The sequence below is a fragment of the Porites lutea genome, chromosome 2, assembly GCF_958299795.1.
Source record: "Porites lutea chromosome 2, jaPorLute2.1, whole genome shotgun sequence".
NCBI classification, from domain to species: Eukaryota; Metazoa; Cnidaria; class Anthozoa; order Scleractinia; family Poritidae; genus Porites; species Porites lutea.
The window spans coordinates 499317-518970 of record NC_133202.1 but is presented as its reverse complement, the minus strand read 5'-3'; the positions used below and the strand labels follow the sequence as shown (position 1 = coordinate 518970).

The following is a 19654-nucleotide window of genomic DNA, read 5'->3' as shown; positions in this document are numbered from 1 at the left end:
TCCAGAGCAGCCTGCAGCTTGATTATTCTGCTAGTTCTAGTAAAGCGTAGGTCTTGGCACCCTTGATAGCAGCTCTCGCCCCACCCTCCTCCCCGCAGCGATGAGGCATACCTAGTATTCTCTCCTTGTCCACCGACTCACAAATCTGCGGGCCGATTCTCCCATATCTTATGCATTTAGGCTCATTTGGCTTTGTGCTCGGGTGTTCCTGGTACTGAGAATATATTACTGTGCTGGCTAGATCAATTAAGTTGCCTTCTTCTAATTTGGTCACTAAAAGCGATTATTGCTAAGGAAAACCATCGCTTTTGCGACAGATTTGTTTTGCTAAAAAGGTTGCTAGTCCCAAGGTCTTAGATGTCGATGTTTTCCGTACTTACCCATTTCAAAAAACAGCTTCCTATATCAAGGAATCTGCCCTTACATGCTTCCAGTTCTTGAAGGAAATACCTAAAAAGACAAGTAGTGGTGGTATTTGATTTTGATTTTAAACGTTTCGTGTGGGAGGATCTGTGTCGCGCTTTAAACAGATCAAGAGTCAACGTGACACATAAGAGAATTAGACTGAAACACTACAACCTGCATCTGACGAGTGGAAAGATTTACCCGTACTAAGATCTGCCGCCACCCCATCCCCCGCGAAGGATTAACGATCCCATATATTAGCAGTATGGGTATACACCAACCTAATGCGTCAGAATTTTGCGCGGTCTTGATCTGAAAACGATTTAGACACTAACACCCCACAAAGAAATCTTCCTCATCACCGGCTGCAATGTTTAGACCCTTACCGTTTGTGAAAGTCGTGAATTCTTCCTATGTTCCCAAACAGAATATTCTTTTTCCCTTTTAATGATGGCAGTAACACAGGATTGTCCATTTCCACCAAATAATTCTACGGAGCACAAAAAAAACCCGAGATAACAGGTTAAAGCTCAACAAACACCCAAATACTGATAAAAAACTGAATTCTAAGAAAGCGGGGTTGACTTACATCCATTATATACTGCAATGACTTCACGTAATCTCTTTCCGTATCAATCATCTCTTGAAAGATGTACATCAGTTTTCTAAGATGAAACACAAGAAGGGATTGACTTAATTTTGGGGGCATGTATAAATATCTTTACAACTTCTGAAAGGGTAGAACAAAAAATTGCCGAGTACAATATAAAACAATCCAATAAATCTTTGGCAGCACCTTTGGGTGGCGGGTACTACGTTATTTGTAATTCAGTATTATTATAGAAAGGTGGCTTTGCTGGGAAAAATACACGATAGAAATAACAACAGCAACAGAAAAAGGAGAAGCACAGAAACGAAACTGGAGGTAAAACTCAAACGTAAGATGTACGACTTACTCTTCTACTCGCGGGTTCAGAACAGGAACTTCCTCGATTACTGGCATTTCAGTCTGAAAGAGAAACAAACAGTTTTGAATTCAGTTAGTCTTAAAAAGTCAGAGATGGAAGTTTGCATCTTTTGATGATGGAAAAGATCGTTGGCTTTGAAGGGATACGTACTTCCTTCCATGAATACAATGGGGGTGGGGTGACTGGAATGGAGCTTTTACGTCGAACAGGAGCATCCACCTGCGTGATGGGTTGGGTCTCAATTTCGTCTTCGCTTTCAACTAACAAGTCCCCATCGTCTTCGTCCTCATCCTCCTCTTGGCCAGGACTGGACGAGGTGGACTCGTCACTACCACCAGTGGCAGTACTACTAGCTTCACTTGAGGGATGGCCCTAAAATGACACAGAGTTAGAAGAAAGACATTAATGTGCAACACTCAGATAAATGCTCGTCCAGTAAAGCACACGCGCGGCTCCAGCACAAATGTCAGGTTGGACTATTCGGTTAAGAATTGCCAGCATGAAAATTGAAGGCCGCAGAATCTGCAGGATACACGACTTTCGTGATTTGAAAAATATCAAAAGTTAAATTGTAATAATCATAAATTTTAACTCCTTCGTGAAAAGGGGATTACACCGTACCACGAGCTCGGTAACGTGCACACGCAGGGGTGCAGTAACAGAAAACCAGCATCATAAAGCTCGCGATAACGACAAGACGTCTATTAAATATATGACATATCTTAGTTCTGTCGGTCACAATGGTACTAACCGAAAGTCTTTCCTGAGCTCTGTTAAGTGTTTCTTGTCTCTTGTGTAACATGTCTAATATCTCATTGTAGCGTGTGAGTATACTTTCAGCTTCCTTGACAAGCTTAGCGCTGCCCAGATTTGTAGCAAGCTCTGATATTCTGTTGAGTCTACTCTCAGTCCAAACTGGTGTCTCTTGAAGATACTTTTCTAAGCCGCGAGTCAGTGCAGTCACACCTTCCAAATGAAGAATCTCCTCCATGTTCATCATTGCCATTTGTTTGAGTGTGGCCATGGACCATTCTGACGCCTGCGATACAACATACAATAACGCACTGATCAGTCTCAGCAAACAAGCTCAACTGCCACGTGATCATGGATTCGAACAGGGGAAGCGGGGAACCCGGCAACAATCATGAAAAATAATAAATGTAACGGGGAACGAACACATTAAGGGATATAAACATTCTAAATCCGAATGTTGAACCACACAGCAAGTCTCGTTCAGTTTATATGCTTAGCTTAGCCGTGAAAGTTTCAAGACCGAGCTGCATATTTAAACAACTCAATGATTAGATTACCTGCTCGGCAAGTTGATAAAATTCCATACAGGAATTTAGCTGCTGCCTTCTGTGTTCCAGCTTTCTACAAAATCTCTTGTACATCTCCCCCAAGGTTCTTTTCCTTTCTTTGATTCCAATTCCTTCGTAGTGGCCTCCTTGAGACATACTGCTTCCCTCCTCAAGAAGATTTTCTACTCGGTCACAGTAGCACTAACAAAATTTAAAAACCGGCAATTAAGCAACAAATCAAAATACACTGAAGGATCAGAAGTGTATTATGCTTACAACAGTGACGCTTAGTACTAGGGACATTGTCTTTTTTAATAAAAACAAATTTTTTTGTTATGGCAGTTTCCATAAAAACTGGAATAACTTCATCGCAGTGGTTTTATAACTTAGTGAGTAAGAAAGTAAAACGGAAATTCTGAAAGCCAAATGCAAAATGTTGTATACGAGCGTACATGTGTGCACATGAAAACTTCCTTTAATGTAAATATACAGAACATGTCACAAACGTTGTTAATAAATACCTTGGCCTTATTTTCAAAATTTCCGAAGTCCTCTTGTAGTGTTTTAACGTGTCCGATGGAGTCTCCTATCCCGGTGTGTTTGTCTAAAAACTGTTCCCCTTTTGTGGACATCCAGTTCATCACCTATAAATCAAAACTGATCTTAGGCAGCTGAATAAACTTTGATAGCTAGTACACAACAGAAACGTTGCTTCAACATTCATTTGATTCATTTGAACGAACATTGAGAACTCATTTCGTTTAAAGACATCTTTCTATGTTCTTGACAGTGTTAATAATGCTGAAAGCTAAACTAATTTTATTGAGATCGTTCAAAGTTTGTCAAAACGCAGCCGTAGATAAGGTTTTTTTTTTTCACTATAAATGAAAACTGGCATTTACAAATAAGTTTCAGTTTTTGGTCTTTCTTACTGTCGAAACAACTTAACAATAAGACAGCTTTCTGTTGACTAGTCTACAGCTAAAATAAGTTCCACAAAAACAAACTATAAACGAGCCTTGTGGAAGCACTCGCTTTCAAACAACAGTAATTTAGTTTTTAACTGTTCATTGCCCCGACGCAAAACAATTTGCAGTCACAATCTGCCTTCTGCTAAAACGACCACGGGGAAACCAATTAAACCAACTAAACCGAACCGAAAGGAGAATCATACGAGAACATGACTTGATTCATAACCGTTATAAATTACTGCTACCGCTGTTTATATATAACCTTCTATTTTCAACGGGAAAGCCAAATTCCGCAGCCTAGTAGTTATTGAGCCTTGATTTCCGCTAGAAGCGAAAAGCAATACATGATACTACTCATAGCGATACTAAATTAGATCAGAACTTCGCTACCCTCGGAAGGACAGTCACTATAGTCGGGTACTCTTAATGTTCGTACTGTTAACTGATTGGCTCATAACGGTCGGAAACAAAGTAGCAAAAATATAGCGATATATTATTAAACGACAGCATACTTCACATAACTTTGGCTTTCTTTGCTTTACCTCGTCAATATCTCTTTCGAACTCTTTCAACGCCAGACACTGTTCTAATTTCCTGGTTCTGTTTTCCATTAGCATCTCCAGCTTACAAAACACTTCATTCATTTGATGATACAGTTTTGTCACACAATTGACTGTCTCTATATAGTCAGGCACAGAAGGTAACACACTTTGATCTTCTTGTAATCTAATCAGTATTTGCTCTCCTTCAACTTGGAGCGCTGATAATCTACTGTCCTCAAATACATCCTTGATTTTTTGATGATGTTCCTCGAGTAGATTTTTACATTCCTGAATGCTATCCCCGATTTTTTTGCTTGTGAACTGCTGCATCACTCCCATGGCAAGTTTGGCTGCACTTCTACATCCAGTCATGAACGGCTCTAGTTTCTGAAACATAACAGCAACAATTATGATTATCATAGCTCAATAATTGTGAACTGAGTACCTCCCCTTGCGTGCGCGCGCGCGTGGACGGCGTTAATAACTGGGCAACCACTTGACTCCATCCGGGAGAGAAACGCCGGATCAAACCGCCTGCGCTACGCTTAGTATAGCACAAGCTAAAAAGCCGGTTTTACGGAAGTGATGTTGATACATACGAGTTGTCAGTTACACAGTATTTAATACTTTCGCGATGGATAAACGGAAATCGGCTCCTATACGAGAGCCGAAAATCAAAGCTGCGGTTTCTTCTATAACACTCAACTCATGGGAACAAAGGAATATTTTCTTAAAAATAGAGATACTCTTCCTTAATTAGCCTTCAATTAAGTAGCGGTCGACCTTTAATTGAAAAAAACGCTACCGCACATAGTACAAAAGTCCATTAGAGGACTGCTTTTTATGAAATATTTTCAAAAGAGCGCTAGATGTACAATTGGTCCAAATTAAATGCACGAATTGGTTAAATAAAAAATTAAAGAACAGTACCAAGCGGTTGTTTCTTTGAAAGCCATTGTTTCTCTTTATATAAATTACATCTTGTTGGAGTCTTAACAAGGATTAGTTTTTCAAAATTCATAAACATGACCGCAACGGAAAACCGATTTCAAAGAAAGCGGGAGCATGAACCGAGTTTTTTGCTTAATCTAACATCATCTTCTAACATCACCCACGGGAAAGAATAGCTAGAAGAATTGAAGAGCAGTAATCAAGCCTGGAACTGAAGGAAGACAATTTGTCGCCTTTCCCTTTTGTTTAGGAGTTATTTAGTTATATTGCAGCCTTTATAACTAAATGTGCAAAAACGCAGAAGCAATGGTGTAAACAAACTGAATATTCGGCCGTGGGACAAAGTACAACGGTGGTAACGGAGAGGGAGGGGGTAATGTAAGAAGAGGGGAAAGATTGTGTACGGCATAACTTTATTAGATGCTTTTTACAGCTAAAAGCGATCAATTTAGCGATGTCCAAGAACGAACAAAGGAAACCAAATGACGTCAATTCAATATAAACAACCTGTGCTGCTTTTTCAACCTTTTTTTCATGTCATTGAAGAACACTGTAGGTACAGACAAACATATACGCTTGAGATAACACAAGAATCAACAAAGTAATCTCAATGACGCACAAGCGGACCAATATACAAAAGATATTAATAGAAAAACGGCAGTTCTGGAACATTATTAGCATACACGACTTGCAACTCCCGCATTAAATATTGTATTTGCAAAAATATTCACAACACGAAGTAGTTTTAATATGATCCAGGGAACTATTAATTACCCCCATTAAGCACGAACGATTTCAAAAGAAAAATTAATTACAGCAAATCAATGGGTGACAATTATGTTATTAACTCTACCCTTTCCGGTTTTAGCTAATGTTCTTGAGAAGTAAATGGTATTTAAAAAAGTAGTATGCATTGATAGCAATTGAAAGAGACAAATCCACATTTTCAAGAAGTTTCAATACAACCTTCTGCTCTCAAAAAATCAAATGCGATAATGACTCACGTCTGACATCGACACGAAAGCAACAAAAAGCGAATAAATCACAGACACGCAGTCGATTAGTTGATTAGTTCAAAAACGTCTTCACTAAATTCTGTAAATTTACAGTCACGTATTTCTAAATGGGTCAACTGTCTTCCCATTTTTTCAAGAACGGTATTATTTTGCCCACCGATTAAAGACTGCGGACAGTGTGTATCTTGCCGTAATATTGGATTCAGGCCGGCTATATGGTTAAGGTATCTGTCAAATGTAGCAAACGTGTTGTTCAAGAGAGCAAATTTTAAAAGAATGATTATTTTATTGATCAGCCCTGGATTCGAAATTTAATAACAAAAGGTACTGATAAAGGCTGGGATTTTATGCTTCGTAACCAAGTTGACAGGAGGATGAACTACCATATAGAGTATAACCAAGCCTAAAATGTGACGGTATCTGAAAATCAAGTAAGGTGCTCATGGGGAGAGGTAATAAGAGATAATAACTTACTATTCTAAATCTGATCCACTCGTCGTGATCATAATGAAATACACCTCCAAACTCAGGTGTTAGCTGTGAACTGTCCACGAACGACTTGAGTTGGTCCACAGTAGTAAGCAATTTGAACTGAAAGGCAATACTGCTATTGTGAATACAGTTCACGTTAGGTGATAATATAGCTATTGCGGACTAAGCCGGAAAAAGTTTGTTGCCGCAGTCAAAGTGAACAAAAGATTTGGAGTGTTCAACATTTAAACACAACTCGCGCGGTGCACGATTGAAACGCGCGTGAAGTACAAAGACTCCAAGAATGGTGCAAGTTTCCAGCCTTAATTTAGAACGAATTGTTTCTGCTGTCGCAGTAAGAGACTTTTATTACCCGCGACTGAGCATAGCAAAGGTCAGAGACCAACTGCTATGAAATAATTGTTGTAAAATGAATAAAAAAAATAACTCATTTTGGGCTGGTTTTACAAATCTCAAACTCCTGTACACAACAAACGAAGATAACAGTTCAGAAGCACCGCCTTCACCTAAATAAGCCCGACTAGAAGATAATTCACTGCACCAGAACGCAATTACCCACAACTAAAAAGTTTTATTTATTTGAAATGGTTCATACGCCACTTGCACATCTCCCATAATGCACTTTTTTACCCCCTAAAATTTTGCACAACCTTTGTTTTCAATTTCTGTTGGGACGGCGGCTGTAAAACCCAGGAGAAATGAACAAACAAAGGTTATGCAAAATTTGGGGTGGGGGAAATAAGGTGCATTATGGGGGATGTGCAAGTGGCGTATGGCGTATGGCGTATGAGGGCGCGAAAATCATAGACAAGTAGAACTAATAACATTGGACAGGTTTTTAGGCCTGGACACGAGTGCTTAGTTTAAATAGCATTGTACAGGCATTAAGCACGAGAAATGAAGTGATATTAAGAATATGGTCTGCAAAACATCCTTAAACTGCACTTAGCAAACAATAATATAGTATGGCCCTTCAGTTAAGTGACCCTAAATTGAAAGATATTGTCTCCTTTGTTTCAGAGTTAATGAAAACACTTGACCTAACGGCAGGTGTGCTGGAAATGATATGATGAATAAGACTGATTAGCATTTAATTTTCTTAAGCGTTTCAGTGGAAAAAGTATGGACCATTAAAATGTGTTAACCTGCTAGGTCACGCTAGCAGTATACAGCATATGAAATTTTACTAAAGCAGCTGGCCATCATAACAACAAAAAACAAACAAACTGAACGGTTAACAATGCACCCCGCTTCGTGGGGTTTTCTTTCTTCTTTTTCTTGAAATGAGCTTGAGCTGCAAAGCCTCGACAATGGGCAACAGAAGATAGAAAATCTCTGCCGGGAGACCAGGGAAACTAAACCATGATATTGCAGCATTCTTTTCAAACGTTACCTCATTTTTAATAATGAAGCAGGTAACCAAAAAAGACGAACTATCTACTCAAGAAAAAAAGAACTGCAAACTATTGTGTATTTTTACGTACATTGTAGGAGAGAGAACGCTACAGAACACAGTTTGCCATATAAAGTACATGCAGTCTTCATGTATCATATCGCAAAAAGGATTAATTGATTAATTCATATTTTATAGTCTACAAAACAGTTCGCATTTTTGCATACTCAAGTACATGCGAACAGTCACTGCAAACAAAAGGTCTGGAGCGAGACTGGGGAAATACGGGCGTGTGAGGCTCTTACGCTACTCTTACGCTACACTAAACTGATTTTGAGAAAAAAACGAATGTTTTGTAGTCTGGTGCATTTACAGCAGTTATTGGGATCCAAAGTTCTAAATTAGGTATGAGAAAGGGGTAAGGGGTTGGAACTCGGGGCGGAGCCTCCCCGGATGCATACATACATAAAATGAGTACCCCCGCCCCCCCTTCCCCCCGGCTTCATGTCCACATATCTCAAACGATTTAAGTTTTCAATGAACACATAAAATAGCTACTTGAAGTCTCTGGACCGAAAAAGCCACGGCGGGACTTTCACGGGATTATCAGCCTCATAAGCTGATTAACCATAAGCCTGCTCTACGTGAAGTACATCATTTCCCTAAACAGGGGGCAAAAGACGCGAGCGCGCGTGAAAATTACCACCCTCGATGAAGGTGACATGCGCACGAGTTTGCATATTTTACTCGCTCTAGTCACAGTCTACAATAAGTCAGTAGCATTTATCACAAGGATAGTTGATGTATCATTACCTCAAAATTGAGTTGTTCCTTGACCTTTGATCCACTAAATAACATAAGAGGAGAATCCTTCTTTGTTAGGATGTACACCACGTGAACAGCTCCTGGAGTACTCTCCTAATAAAAAACAAACGTGAAATCTGTTTTAAATATGGGATGAAACAATATTTACAATCCAAATAATTGCAATAAGAACTACAGATAAAAAATATCGGTGTAAATTAAAATTTACAGAGGCATTAGCATTTCATTATCACTTCCACACCTTCAGCATCTGAAAGCAAAAGGGGGCACGTACCCGTCCCGTAAGCTGGCTCGCGCGCGGGCTCGCAGGAAGAAAACCCGTGATAATTGCCTAATCATGAAGTTGTACATTGTGTTCTCTGGGCTACAAGTTTGTATTATAATTTTAAAAGTCTATGTTTTTCAAACACCCGAAATACCCTTTTCTACATAAATATAAAATTCTTAGAAAAAGGTTATATATATATGAGGTTATTAACTAACTACCGTATTTAACCAACTAATAAATAATAAAAGAACAACTCCGGGGGTCTTCACTTACTTCGGCAGCAGGATTTATTTCTGTTCAATTGAAAAGCAAATGAGGTCACGCATCGTTATGTATATTTATATTTGGAACCGAGAGGGAACAGCATGCGGCGATGGGTGAAACGGCAAAGTTACTTCAGCATCGATATGGTTTTCCTCAAATTTTGCTTCCCGATAAATAAATTGCTTTGTAAGCTGAAGCAAGTGGATGGCAGAACAGGGTCAAGGACTTCTCTTTACAATGCCGTGCTTCATTAAAACTTGCCTGATTTGCGCCTATGTCACGCTATTTCTCAACTATAAACAAAAATGCCGCCAACAAAAGGAACTATAGAAAGAAAAGCTGTTATTTGTTAATGAAGAACTTTGCATGCGGGCGAGATCTATTGAAAAGCGCATTTACAATGCTGGGCTATCATGAACTTCTTGTACAAAAGTAGTGGAATACGCATTTATATGCAATATAGTAAATTGTGCTTTGTATACTTTCAAAACGCGCTATTTCTGGCGAACAAGTGACAAATTTAGAAAGCCCAAAAGAAGAAAAAGAGGTACAAATTTCACGCTCTGAATCATAAACTGAACATAAGCAACTTTATAACATAATTGCGTCCGCAATTTTCTAAAAATACAGGGGAATGCTTGACAATTCATACCTTGCATGAAAAGTACAAGTTAATTTTAAATTGTTCTCATTTATTAAGTTCAATAGTCTAACATGAATAGCTAAAAAACAAGTCAAGAAAGAGAAAACAACTACAGTATTTCCATTATTCAGTTAGATACTAAGTGTACAAGAAAACTGAACTAATGTACCTACAGTACAGCAGTACACTCAATATACTCACGGCCCAAAATATTTCAAAACGTATCTCAAACCTGAAAGCAGACCATAGCCTCCACTATTTCTTCAAGGTATTTTCGTTTCGTAGTCGATTTTCTAGCGTCGATGATGACAGAAAATCCAAGTTTACGGCAGTCACTCCTGAATAACAGAAAAGTAAGATAACATTCATGAAACAGCCGTTAAAATTCGTGCACGACATTTGATACCTCACTGACAGCACTTTATCACATGTTTTATGGTGCTTTTCAAATTTCCGGCGAAAGGAGCCACACTGTCAATAAACAAACAAGTACATTCTGTGATAAATACTGACATCATCGTGGGAAAGTTACAGATCTTACCTTTTTACAAAAACATGAACAATAAATCAACATTCGAGTTACTACATTTTTAACTGTTATTACACGGAAGAGAGCGTTCAGCGTTGGAAATCATGTTGTAAGGGAAATGCGAGAGGACCAAGAGTGTTTCTAACTTGACACAATGCATCAATTTGGCAGCAAAACGTAACACAAAGTATATAAATCGAGTTGATGTCGCGGACATAGAAGCAGGAAAGACGCAAATCTGCCATTAGGTTTTTTTCACCGCGTTGCAAAGACAAAAAGCTTTATAATAGCCCCACAAAAGCGCGCTTCCTCTATTTTACTTCTATTTCTTGATCTATTAAAGACTTGATCAAAAATGATTTCATTGGAGTACTACTGGAGTACTGAGAAAAGCAAATGCAAACAGTTTTTCAGGACAAGCGAAAAGATAAGCAAGCGCGAGAGAAAACGGTGTAAGATAAACAACATTTCACTGTGGCCGGTTTCACGACCCTTTCAAACTTGCCCTTCAAATGGCACGTCAACCATTGTATCTCTCTTACCGTATATTAAACAAATGCGCGCACCAAGAAAAAGATATCAGATAAAGTAGTTCAGATTTCCGGCCTTCTCAAAACAGCATTTTAGCACCGCGACTAGCCACACACGATTGCTATATACACGGAAACTCGTCACAAACTCACATACATCGTGGATACAAGTTGTGTCTGATGGAATGTTCTTACCATGCTACAGGGCATGCGACACGCACTCATGCAAGGAACAAAAACAGCACAAAGCTTGAAACGTTACGTATTGGCCGACAATGGCAAACATACATTGGAGAGAGAGGGGGGCTTGGACAAAAAACGCCCATGTTAGACAAGCTTCACTGCACATGATTCAGCACTGATATGGCCTAGTGACATAACACAGAAGGATCCTCAAAACGATTACGCTAGTATGATTACTGACTCTGCCACCAAAGACTTTGTGGAAAACGGTATTCTAAAAATCAGCCAAAATTTATAACAATGATATCACATTGGTGAGCGGACTGATTTCGATTGGATGTGAGAATGAGGAGGCAAACAAGCTAGGATAAATGGAACATCCGGTAATTAACGTTTTCCAGCAAATCAAGGTGCCACCAACTCACTTGATCAGTCTGAACTCAGACATGTGGTCACTGTAGACAAATCAATCTTTCTACAATGTATACGATGTGATCATGTTACCATGCCAGTCGTGCTTCCAAAAGTGTTCTTGCTCCGGGCAGTTTACGACATGTATGGGAATATCTTGGTTTTTTTTAAGACATTTGTAAGGGCCAACGTACAAAACAAAGGTATCGGCTCCTGATGGATCTTGTCTACCTTCTGGTCTGTAAAATATTTTTTTGAAAGCGAACATAAAAAAAGCAAGGCTGACTGTAGAGTTAGGAGATTATAAGGATGCAGTTCACACCGTGAAAGGAAGGAAATAAACTACAAATTGAGTCTGTTCAAGTTGTCAACACTGTTATCAAACAAGGGAAACTAACATGATAACAGTGAAGTGCCGGAGGACACCGCTGACACACCAGACGGCAGTGAACCCGGGATACTATCCCTCTCGTCACCTCCAAGAATTTTAGATTTGGAAGCAAGGAAACAATTCTGAGTTTCTACCTGTTATTATTATTTGTTTTTCTGCACTTTTCACCAGAAAATTAAGGGAAACAACAGAGTGGGCATATTATTGCATGTCAACAAAGCGAACGAATTAGCGAATTATAATCAAGAAAAGATAAAGCAGTTTAGACAGTTGGTGAATATTTTATGCATGACCTTGACTGACTGATATTTCTCATATGCCCTACACTGAAAGAATAATACCGACCAATATCTCATACCTCACACTGGGCTACGTTACTTGTCTTACTTCTCACCATACCTCCCGCCTTAAAGTGGCAAAATCACTGCTAAAGATCGGACAAGCTTTGGATTTCAACAACCGGTCGTGAGTAAAGATCCCAAGTGTCATCATAAGCCGCTCATGTGAGCTTATTTATGTTAATCATTGTTTAGTTTACAGGTGTATAAACATGTTGTGAGTGCTTTTCAGCGTTATGTCTATCCAACACAATAACCCACCTGGCCAAATGCTGCACTCATTTCAAGTAATGGCGTCGAGACGTAAAGGTTGAAGCAAGTTACTGACAACACTGATTTTTTCAGTGTAGCGTCTTGTATCGCTAGTTTAGCTGTAGATGGATCCAACACCAAGCTCTACTACTTCACTGATCAGACAGTGGCGTAAGGAAGGGAGGGGCCGGTAGATAATAAAACTCGAACCATCCCACAGACGGGCGTGGAAACCAATACAAGTTATCAATACAATAAGATAAGATTTCTTTGTACATAGAAACCGGCAGCAGGAACAACAACAATCTTTTTTACTAAATATGTCCTTACAATAAAGAATGGACGCTAGGCGGGGAAATGATGTACTGCGACACGATATTTTACACAAATCAGAGTTCTTCAACAATAGCTACAATTACAATGAAATAGATAAATAACAGGGAAGCAACAAAGAAAGAGAATTCACAGCTTAAGATATTACAGAGAACATCAGAATTCATTTTTAGACGGCAATAAAATCTTTTACTGGAAATCAGATCGCCTGAGCATTTTACTGAGTAAGGTATTTGACATTCATTTCGTGTGAAAGAGGCAAATATTCTACATCCGTACACTTATATTAGCAAACCATCTACCAGGAGCACCAGTACCTCGCATGAACAGATCTTACCGGATATCTCTAGTTTCAAGTGAAAAGACTAGACTGCGAGCACTGTAAGATAGTAAGGTTATTTCCGATATCTTTTGTAAGTTTCTACAGTACCAGTGAAATGTAGACACTAATGAACTATTCTTGGTATTGCATCTATTGACCCTTAAGTTATAGCTAAATATCATCAGTTCTTATCGTGGCAGATAAGCTCCAGGCAGCCCAAAAAAAGGTTCACAGAAGGGAAAATTAATTTATTCTCCCACGTGGTACATTTTCACCGGAGGCTCTCACTTAGGTTATTCTGCACGGAAAAGCAATATTTTGACCTATAAAGGTATCGCTTTGGGTTTTAGGTAAAGGACTTCCGAAATAAAAAACAAAGGTCTTCTGCTGGATAAAATAAGCCGGCCTAAGCCACGCCCAGTTAGTCTTCTTAGTTTAATTCTAATTTTCCGACGAGCATACGCGCCTCTTTTATACGAGAGTCCCCCGGGGGGACGGGGGGTACACCACTTTCAATACTTCCCGCATGGGTGACGCAGGTTTTGCTTAGTTTGCTCCCAGGCTGAATGGCGAGCGAGGCACGATTTGACTATACGACTAAAATTGTACGGGAATAAGTATATTTATAGGAAAAGATAAATGATGTTTAGTTTAGAGTGTGGTGTTTAAAACGAAACAAACACATATCACTTGGGCGACTATCAAAAAAGGCAACCTAGTTAGTTCGACATTCGATTTTCAATAGTTGCGGTCCGAGTGAAGATATCTTTTGAAGATTTAACAAATTGTTAAATATCTTGCTCGGATAAACTGTCAACATTCCATTCTTGCGTGACAACAGGTTTTTTTGTTTGTACTAATTTGAGGTCAATCCAAGTAGCGGCGAGCCTGAATTTCATCCGATTACTTCGAGTCGTTATTACTGTTGTTGAGAGGACAAAAGGACTCGAAGCAATCGGATGAATTTCAGGCTAAGTAGCGGCTGCAAATGATGAAGTTAAAAGGAGATCAATCTAGTTTGCAAAAAAGTCCAGTTGGACCATGGTACACTAGAAGTTGATCTATCTTTAAAGAGAATCTGCTGAAAGGTCCTCGTGATCTAGGATAAATGCACGAAAAGTACTGAGTGTTATGTAATTAGTTTAGTTACTTTGGCCTGACTTACCTTGGTATGGTATGGAAGTACATGAAGAGCCTTGTTAATTCCATGCTCGTATAAGCCACATTTCCCCAATCCTGCCGAGATGTTGATGTGTCAATAACAAGAATTGGTCCACCTCGCAAGTCTCTGTTTCCTAACATGACAAATCAAAAGGGAGAAGCTTCAATCTATTACTTTGCGCTACTACACGTCAAACAATCGGATTAAACGGGCCTTTATCACGAGAAATTCGGACCTTTTAGGGTTCAAACCTTGCCAACAAAAAACTTAAATATACATACCACTCGTTCAATAAATTACTGTTAGCTTGGGAAGACAGTGAATTTTTCCTCTAAAAATCACCCACGAGCACCTTTTTAATAGTTTTAAGCAATTTTAACTGCAAGACGCAAGTTATTACAATCTACTATCACTTGGGCCATCTGACTGATGGTTGTAGTCATTCATGAACAAGACAAAACAAAACAAAGCCATCATTTGTATTTTTCTTTAACAAAGATGTTTTGAGGCTCTTCAAAGCGATGCAAAATAATAGTAGCCCTGCCAACAAACGACTGCACTACTCAGTATTACGCTCTCCAGTTTCTTTCGCCTGAACCTATGAAAGACGAGCTTCTTTCTATCTCTTGTACTGGACGTATGATTTCCACCAATAAATACCCAAAGCTTAGTTGTGCAAGTGCCTCAGAGAGTTTGATCGATTTTCGTGGCAACGTTGGAAACAAGCCTACATTTCTTTGGATGCGTGCGGATACATTAAGATAAATTTGGTGTTTAGTGTATCCACCACTACTCTGACTGTTAAAATTTCCGCACCAAATCTCCTTTCAGTGTAATGTCTAGGGGCGTCTTGGACCTCGGTTTTAAGCTTCTACAAAAGTGAATTATTTCGAAGACTGAAAGGCGGCTTGATTAGCACCTCCTCGGCCGCCTCCTGGTGGTCAGTCTTAGTCTTGCTAACCTCTAAATTGGCGCCGTAGACACATCACATCAGTAAGAAATATAAAAATATTAGGGCTGCAGAATTGGTATAAGTTGAACGCGAGATCTGGATGCGGCATTACTCTTTCCTCCCACTCTGCTACACTGGCGGAAAGTCGCTTTTTCATCCTTTCTTTCATTGTCTACTATTACTCATTTGCCATACATCATTTTAATTGTTGGGTTTGTAGTGGGATTGGCTCACGGTATTGTTGTTTTCAGTCTTGACCCGTCGGAAGTTTGTTTGTCTCGTGAGTAAGGTCGTGTGCGGACAGAACCGCGAAAATGGTGGTACGTACCCCACGTGAACTAAGCAAAGCGCTCCAACGGCCTTTTTACATCGTTATATGTTCAACTGGTCAGTTCAGCTTTTTTGACCAACATTTGGTCGTATGCTTTCCTCTTAAGTTTAATAAGTGTGTTTAAATGTGAATGCCGCAATTTGTAATTCGCAAGGGAGATTATTTTGGTTGCGTGAGGTTACTGAGAGTTGGTGCCGGTTAAAGGTCGATCGCCTGGCTGTTTAACCCCAATGTTGGTCGCATGTATCTCCAACGTGAGTGTGCTCGTGTGTTCAGTTTTTCTAAGGTGATAAAGTTCTAATATACAGTCATTCTAGAGTAGTTGGCTGGAGCTGAAGGTCTGATCTTCTCTTAGTAACAGAATAAGTTTGAGTAAAAACAGTGCATTTTCCCGGCTGGAAGACTTACATAGTATAACGTTTTCCGCAGTTCCTATTAGGTGCCGTTTCCTAGGTTTACCTTCTTTAATTACTAACCTGATCAGAGCCGGCCCTCCTTCAGTACCAAATAGATATTGTTTTTAGTTCACACTTTTTCATTTACTGCAGCGTTCTACTTCCTTTCATGCGGTAGATTAAGAAACTAAATTTCACGACTGACAGGGAACAGTTCGCCAACTAAGACACAGGATGCGCTCGACTACAAAAGACAAAACTTACAACCTTGCTTTCGGATCTAGAAACTCCAGAGACTGGGAAGTAGAGGTTCCTGGATACAAAAACGTTAAAAACGCCACCACTCCCCTCTTAAAATACATAAACTTGCTACAAGGGTGATCCTACTATAAAAGTATCATGCCCTCCCTCCCTTCCTTAGCGGCCAGCCGCCTGCACCTGTCTTCAGTTGATGAAAATACTGTATTATTATTACAATTAAAAAGTTAATTAGGTAACTGAAACTGTCCTTTCAAAAACGTCAGCCATATACATGGGTAAGATAGGAAAAGTTGTTTGACAAAACGAATTGTTTGCAATACGTTTGATTAATGTCCATCTGACGTCATTGATATCGTCATAGTGAACAGTGATAACCATCACATTAAAATTATTTTCTGCTTAATTACACGGTGCTTTTACTAATGCTTCACACTGTAGACTCCTGGTATAAAATTGTCAATCATCTATCTACATCTTTAACGTTCTAGTAAAATCGCAATCTCTTCTGCGTCCTAATCCAACAAATTTCAGGAAACCCAAAAATTAATGTTGAACACACGCGGCCTATTCTTGGGAGTCGTAGCGCACTGAACAGAGGACTGTTTTCAAAAACGCTTCTGCATAAAATTGAAGACCAAAAAAGTTTTTGTTAACGATAAGGCAGTTTTTCCTGAAGAATGAATGTGTACACCAAGAGAAACCCTCTACTGCGTTCATGCAGTTAACGGTAAATACCTTTAAACTGTAGCTTTAACTGTGCACGTCTCTGCTGTCCCGTCTGAGCTTAATGCGGTAAAGTTCTTCCGTGCAATTAAAATATATCCTTTGAAAACGTTAATGAGTTCTGGCCAGGTGCGTAATTACTGCTGCAGTGTTTTTTTCAGTTAAGCTGCATAAAAACAAGATCAGATATTTCTGCATCTGATCTCATGCACCTTCAAGCGAATCACCGGATAGCTTAATTGTTTGAAACGTAATTTAGCCTTTTGTCTTAATCAAAAGATGGATGTTCACTCACAATGACACAGAAACATTTATACAGGGCCCGCGCAGGGGGAGGGGCTGGGGGGGGGATATGCAACAATGCGGAATGGAGTCTTTTTTACGAAGGTTCTCTTTTAAATCTGAAGACTACTCCACGGAACTACGGTTTCTTAAAACAAATTATATCGGCTGATGGTATAGTCTCTGACGCATTTCGATGACGTACTAGACAAAATGAACGGGTTACAGGAACCTACAGTGTAATATCATGATCAGCAAACTTCTACTGGTGGATCTTGCATGTGCAATCAGGCTCAGCAGGAGAAAGGTACTTTTCAGCGGCTTGAAATTTATAAACATGACTCCGCTCAACAATGACGCAAGAAAGGTTCGGTAATCTGACTGTTCTAACCAGCCACAAAGAGAGAACGGCCAAATTCCCCCCCCCCCCCCCCCCCAACAACCCCACTTCAAAAGAAGTGGTCACCGGCCCCCGTACTTTAAAAACTGCTCCGCGGGCCCTGTTATATCGCGAAGCTGCGAGCCTTATTCATTTTAAGTAAAAAAAGGAAAAGATAATGTTTTTTCAGAGCTAACCTCTTAACAGAGTGTACCACCCGTTTTTTAGGTAGTTTTAAGACGTATTCTGTGCATTTCAATTTAAAATTGGAAATTTCTCTCACAACTTCCAAAATTAATTCTTACAGCCATCCTATGCCAAGAATTGAAAGTACAAACGTGCTTTACGCGTTTTAAAGAACTAAGTTTGAAATCCTTCAATTGACAGCTCAAGTAGACCGAGTGTGTTATTGTCACGCCACTTAAATAAGCTGTCATCTATAGCACGTTTGTGAGTAGTTGGCATTCCTTCACTTAAAATACTCAGGGTAAAACAAGTAAAAAATTTGTTGACCTTAAGAAACATCATTTAGCAAACTAAACCTTGAATATCCATAATACATTATTGACGAAAAGTTTTAAAGATAAAAAGTTAAATTGTACATCTAAGACATGACACAACGTGAAAATAACCAGCACGTGTCAGCCTTTTTAATACAGCTGATACCTAAATTAAAATTCACTTTTTCATCAATGCTAAACTTCCTTGTCAAATTAAATAGCTCAACACTATTTATAACGAAATGAATCAGCAAGTTGCAATGGAAATATTGATGTTTTTGAGTTGAATGCATCTTAGTTTATTTAAAGTTAAGAAATGATACCCATTGTGCTTCATAATATTATTGATGTAATTATTGATAATTTGTTTGGTGAGGAAACCATGGAAATAGAGCCAAACAAAAAGGACAACAAAAACACAATATTTCCTGACTGCAAATCATAAAGTAGTTACCGTACTTAAACTAACCAATGAGTCCAATGAGCACCTATATTAGTATCCATATAGTATGATATTACAAACACAAGTGATATTGCACTTGTTTTTAGCACCCATTTTGATACTTGAATGAACAGAGACATCTCAAGTTTTGGCTTTGCCACCAGTAAATGAAATAGCAAAATAAAAAATGCAACAAAACTGGAAATATTATGGAAGTTATAGAAATTACAAATCATACTTAAAGAATCAGTTCCACAAGAGAAAGCACGTGCTGGAATTAACATACAATAGATAAAGGTCACATTTACTTCACAAAATACAAACAGTGTAAGTGGCATCACAGGTCGAAACATTACTTACAGACAGCCGAGTTTTTGCACACATTTTTGCTACGCACAGTAAGGAAAAAAAAACAGCCAGAACTAAAAACATCCCTGAAATGACTATAAAGCATCGTCCTTATAAATAGCTGTGATATAGTACAGTTGATGAATAATATATACATATAAGTCAATTATACCTGGTAGAGAAGCCACACCACTGTGAAGAAGCTCAAAGTTGACATCAAAAGCACTCAGTGGCTTTTCCATAAACAAAGACTGTCGGTTTACTTTCATTACATTTTTCTCTAGGCTCTCCTCCTCAATTACTATGGATACGGAAATGTAAATGAAGAATAACAACTATTATTATCACGATGAATATCCTTGCATATATTGCTAGTCTTTCTTTGACAGACATATAAACAACTGGAACTAGTAAACTTGTGCACTTGATCTTCAAATTAAAATAAAGAGTTTAATACTTAAAAAACTAATATGATAATAGATATGAGTAAAGTAATAGTAAAAACAAAAGGAAACAGAAAAATACTTATGTAAATAAGATTCCTAAACAAC

General features: G+C 38.8%; 1 protein-coding gene across 3 annotated transcripts in view; it reads right to left on the bottom strand.

Annotated features, from left to right (window-relative positions):
• The window catches only part of LOC140927314 (puratrophin-1-like), a 31388-nt gene that overhangs the window by 6605 nt on the left and 5129 nt on the right, over positions 1-19654 (bottom strand). For 2 of the 3 annotated variants that reach the window (XM_073376937.1, XM_073376938.1), the window contains exons 4-17: positions 19276-19404; positions 14494-14623; positions 10272-10377; positions 8853-8957; positions 6629-6745; positions 4188-4574; positions 3196-3318; positions 2684-2875; positions 2125-2412; positions 1524-1745; positions 1362-1414; positions 995-1070; positions 792-895; positions 381-450 (exon numbers count right to left, since the gene is read on the bottom strand). In XM_073376937.1, the coding sequence (XP_073233038.1) occupies positions 381-450; positions 792-895; positions 995-1070; positions 1362-1414; positions 1524-1745; positions 2125-2412; positions 2684-2875; positions 3196-3318; positions 4188-4574; positions 6629-6745; positions 8853-8957; positions 10272-10377; positions 14494-14623; positions 19276-19404 (2102 nt within the window). Of the gene's footprint in view, positions 1-380; positions 451-791; positions 896-994; positions 1071-1361; positions 1415-1523; positions 1746-2124; positions 2413-2683; positions 2876-3195; positions 3319-4187; positions 4575-6628; positions 6746-8852; positions 8958-10271; positions 10378-14493; positions 14624-15451; positions 15770-19275; positions 19405-19654 lie in introns of those variants that run through there. The other variant, XM_073376939.1, reaches the window with a different exon arrangement.